Source organism: Calypte anna, unplaced genomic scaffold, assembly GCF_003957555.1.
Source record: "Calypte anna isolate BGI_N300 unplaced genomic scaffold, bCalAnn1_v1.p scaffold_150_arrow_ctg1, whole genome shotgun sequence".
NCBI classification, from domain to species: domain Eukaryota; kingdom Metazoa; phylum Chordata; class Aves; order Apodiformes; family Trochilidae; genus Calypte; species Calypte anna.
Genome location: NW_022045451.1, coordinates 31,639 through 36,146, shown reverse-complemented (window position 1 = coordinate 36,146; position 4,508 = coordinate 31,639). Strand labels below are relative to the sequence as shown.

The following is a 4,508-nucleotide window of genomic DNA, read 5'->3' as shown; positions in this document are numbered from 1 at the left end:
ACTTCCATTCCCTGCAGGATTTATTCCACAGCCCCTTCAAACCTTGGCATCACCTCCACGGAAACCTCGTGGGACTGGGAATCCTGCGTGCTCAGGGACCTGAAACAGCCTCGTTTCACCCCAAATGATGGGAATGGGATGAGGATGGATGGGATGGGGATGGATGGGATGGGATGGAGCCAGGCAGAGGGCTCTGCTCAGGACCACAGGGACCCCATCCCCTACCTGGGTGCTCCCCGGTGCATCCCCAGCTTTGGGGGGGTCCCGGGGGAGCTGCTTTGGGCATTGGGCACCCCTGGGAGGAGATGAGGGGCTGGGACCCCCCACCCCAGGGTGCTGCCGAGGAGGGGGTCTGGAACCTCACTCCTGGGAGGGTGGGCTTTGGGGGGGCTCAGGGAGGCACCAGAACCCGCCCCCCACCCCATGTGTGTGTCTGTGGGGTTGGACCACTCCCGGAGTGACCTTGGATCCCCCCCCCCGCCTCCTGTGCGTTAACGATTGACGGAGCGATGGGACACAGGGGACTCTGCCCCCTCCCCGGGATGTGTCCCCCCCCCTCACCCCCCGGGTCGGGGTTCATCGCCACAGCCCCATCCTTCCCCCAGGTCCCCCAACATTTCTCCTCCCCCCCCCCCCCCGGGGCTGAGCTCTCTGTCCCTATGGCAAAGCGAGATGTCCCCTCTGTCCCCTTCCCGAACCCCACTGCCCGGCTCCGCCTCCCCGACCTCCGGCACCCTTCTCCCTCCCAGTGTTTCCAGTGTTCCCAGTGCCCCTCCCCGTTCCTTCCTCCCGGTCCGAAGGGGCAGCGGGGGCTCGTCCCATCTCCGGGGGGGTCATGCTGAGGGTCGGGGTGCTCCCCACCCCCGCCGAGGCTCTGCCGGGCAGAGCCCAGGGACCACGAGTGGCAGGTAGCATGGGTGGGGGGGGCTCCTTGGGGACAGGGAGGGGGGGGGGCACCCACTGAGCCCTCTGGGTGAGTTCCCCCCGGGCAAAGCATCCATGGGGTGCGGGGGGGACATCCATGGAGCGGGGGACAGCCGGGGGGGGGGCGGGGGGACATCCCCACGGGGAGGGACATCCCTGGGGTTGGGGACATCCATTGGGGGCGGATTCCCCACTGTGGGGGACGTCCCTGGGGTGGGGGGACATCCCTGGGGTTGGGGACATCCCCGCAGGGGGGGGGGGACAGTGCTGGCCAGGGTGAGGGTACCAGAGCACCCCCGGGGGAAGGTGACAGCCCCAGGACCCCCCCCCCCAGGGGTTGGGTCAGGGTCAGGGTGACCGAGAGGGGACCCGGACCCGAGGCCGGGGGTGGGAGGGGGGGGAGGCACAGGGTCCGTCCCCTCTTTTGGGGGGGGCACATGGCTGCAGTTTGGGACGAGCTGGAGGGGGGGTGTCTCACCTTGGGTCCAACCACCCCCCCACGCACACCCCGCAGGCACCCACGCAGTCACCGGGAACCCCACGATCCCCCCGTTCCCCGCGGAGATGCAGACGGCGATTTTCGGTGGGTGGTGTCAGGGTCAGGGGGGTCTCCAGGGCAGGAGGGGGGGTCCGGACATCCAGTGCTACCCCCAGGACCCTGCCTGTCCCTCCCCACCCCCCCCAGGCATGGGCTGTTTCTGGGGTGCGGAGCAGCTCTTCTGGCAGACCCCGGGGGTCTTCTCCACCCAGGTGGGATTCTCGGGAGGCTTCACCCCCAACCCCACCTACGAGGAAGTGCGCACAGGTAAGGGGGGGCTTCCCCCCCCCTGCTGGGACCCCTCCCCACCGTGTCCCCTGGGGGCGATGTCCCCAGCCAGCATCACGGGGGGTGCCACAGCCTTGTCCCCTCCTGGGACATTCTCTGCCATCCGATGGGTGCTGACAACCCCTTCCTAGACCCCCCCACCCCCAAGAGCACCCTCCAGCCCCCCCCTCACCCCAAGCCTGGACAGGCACTGCCTGGTTTGGCTGCAGAGATTTTGGTGAGAATTAACTGCAGGGAAGGATCGTGCTGCTGCCTCCAGCCCGGGATTTCTCCCATTCCGGGGCTTTAACCATCCCACCCCCCCAGGCACCTGGGGAAAGAAGGTCCGGGGGGGTCCCTGGAGGGGGTGAGTGGGTGTTGCAGCCCCTCCATACCCCCCCCTCCCTCCCCATGCTCATGATGCACAAGCATCATGAAGTTGTCAGATCTCAGCTCCCTGGTGCATCCATCACCCATGGAGGGGGGGGGGAGTTGGGATGTCCCCAACCCGGGGGAGGTTGTGGGGCAGGAGGCCACGGTGAGGGGCTGCCCCTGGGCTGGCTCTGTGCCCAGGGCTGACAGGACACGCCGAGGTGGTGAGGGTGGTGTTTGACCCCCGACACATCAGCTACGAGGAACTCCTCAAACTCTTCTGGGAGAACCACGACCCCACCCAAGGTAGGGATGAACCACCGGGGGCTGGGTCCCCCTTGAATGGGGGGGCTTAACCCCCAAAAGTGACCCCAAGGGAGGGAGGGGGGGTTGGGGTGTCCTTGGCATCTCCCCCCTTTGCCGCGGGGTGACTTCCCTCACCTCCCCGTGCCTCAGTTTCCCCCCCTCACCCCCCACGGGTGAAGGCAGCACCCACTGCCACATGGATGCCCCGTAACCCCCTCCCCTCGGGTGCTGGCACCCCCCACGCACCCCCCCAGGGATGAGGCAGCACCAGGACCTGGGCACCCAGTACCGCTCCGTCATCTACACCCTGAGCCCCCAGCAGCAGGAGGCTGCCCTCCGGAGCAGGGAGGGGTACCAGCAGGTGGGTGGGGACACCGGGACCCCCCTGGGGACACTGGAACCCCTTTCAGGGCACTGGGACCCCCTAGAGGGCGCTGGAACCCTCCTGGGGACATGGGGACCGTTTCTGAGGACATTGGGAACCCCTTGGGTACACTGCAACTCTCCTGGGGACACCAGAACTGCCATATGGGGACACTGGGAACCTCCTGGGGACACTGGGACCCCCCTCAGGGCACTGGAACTCTGCTGGGGACATCGGGATCCCCCTGGGGACACTGGCACCTTCCAGGGGACCTCGGGACCTTCTCTGAGGGCATTGGGGCCCCTTTGGAGACACTGTGACCCTCCCGGGGGACACCAGAGGTGCCATGGGGACACTGGGACCCATTCCACCCCCTTGGGGACACTGGGACCCTCCTGGATACACCAGGACGCTCCTGGGAACACTGGGGCTTTCCTGGAGACACTGGGACCCCCCCTGGGGACAGTGCAGTCCCCCTGGGGACACCAGGATCCTCCTGGGGACACTGGGACCCCCTTAAAAACACCAGGACAAACACACACACACCCTTGGGGACACTTGGGGACACTGTGACCCTCCTGGACACATCAGGACACTGGGAGTGGCTCCTAGGGACACCCCTAAAGGCATCAGGAACTCCTTGGGGGTACCAGGACCCTCCTGGGGACACTGGGACCCCCTTGTGCCATGGGGCAGTGGGCAGGGGGGGGCCCATCCAGGCTCCCCCCACCATGGGACTGTCCTAGGAGCTGAGGGAGCAGGAGAGAGGGGACATCACCACTGTCATCCACCCCGCTGGGGACTTCTACTACGCCGAGGACCATCACCAGCAGTACCTGCACAAAGTGCCCGGGGCCTCCTGTGAGATGAAGGGCACTGGTGTCACCTGCCCCATCAGACCCTGAAGTGCCACCTCCTGTCCCCTGGCTTGTCCCCAGGTCCCCCCTGTTGCAAGCAGGGTGGGCACATCCAGCCCCACACGTCACCCCCCCAGTGTCCCAGCAGGATTAAAGCTCTGTGCCCCCCACCTTGTCCTGCCCAGTCCCGTGGGTGCAAACTGGGGAGGGGGCTTTTTTGGAACTTTTTTGGGACTTTTTGGGTTCGGTGAGAGCCTCACTGGGATGTGGAGGGACCCCCATGGGGGGGGTGGCTCCCAGGGTGGGGAGCTGGGGGTATGGTGGGGCAATGGGGGGGTGGTTGGAAGGTTGGGGGGGGGCTGCTGGAGCAAGAGGAGGTGCTGGGGGGGTTCGGGGCTGGTGGTCCATGGGGCTGGGTGGTCCATGTGGGAGTTGTAGTGGTTCGAGGAGGGGTGGTGTTGAGGCTGGGGGTCCATGGGGCTGATAGTCTGGCGGGGGCAGCAGGTGGTTCATTGGGCTAGTGGTCCAAGGGGCTGGTGGCCCAGGGTGCTGATGGTCCAGGGAATTGGTGGTCCTGGGGGCTATCGGTTGGGTGACTGGTGGTCCCTGTGGGGGTGTTTAGATGTCGGGGGGGGGTCTGGAGGTCCAGAGGGTCTGGGGAGAGGGGGGGTCCGGGTTATGGGCAGTGGAGATCCAGGGGTTCTGTGTGGGGGTTGTAGTTGTCCGGGGGGGGGGTCCAGAAGTCCAGAGGGTCAGTGTGGGGGTTGCAGTTGTCCGGGGAGGGTCCGGAGGTCCAGGGTGTCCGGGGTGGGGAGTCCGGGTCCGGGGTATGGGCAATGGAGGTCCAGGGGTTCTGTGGGGGGGGTTTAGCTGTCTGAGG

At 66.7% G+C, this 4,508-nt stretch overlaps 1 protein-coding gene across 1 annotated transcript; it reads left to right on the top strand.

Annotated features, from left to right (window-relative positions):
* The first annotated feature begins 756 nt into the window (after positions 1-756).
* LOC103535509 (peptide methionine sulfoxide reductase MsrA) lies at positions 757-3,776 on the top strand. Its single transcript, XM_030468541.1, has 6 exons — positions 757-908; positions 1,439-1,507; positions 1,610-1,729; positions 2,303-2,407; positions 2,662-2,768; positions 3,518-3,776. Exons 1-6 carry the CDS (start codon positions 836-838, stop codon positions 3,674-3,676), a joined length of 633 nt encoding a protein of 210 aa, XP_030324401.1. The 5' UTR covers positions 757-835; the 3' UTR covers positions 3,677-3,776.
* Positions 3,777-4,508: the final 732 nt, after the last annotated feature.

Bases quoted from the DNA above. Each gene is read 5' to 3' on its own strand.
- LOC103535509 (XM_030468541.1), top strand. From the start codon at position 836: ATGCTGAGGGTCGGGGTGCTCCCCACCCCCGCCGAGGCTCTGCCGGGC. The intron at 909-1,438 runs GTAGCATGGGTG...CACACCCCGCAG, and splicing joins CCAGGGACCACGAGTGGCAG to GCACCCACGCAGTCACCGGG. The intron at 2,408-2,661 runs GTAGGGATGAAC...GCACCCCCCCAG, and splicing joins GAACCACGACCCCACCCAAG to GGATGAGGCAGCACCAGGAC.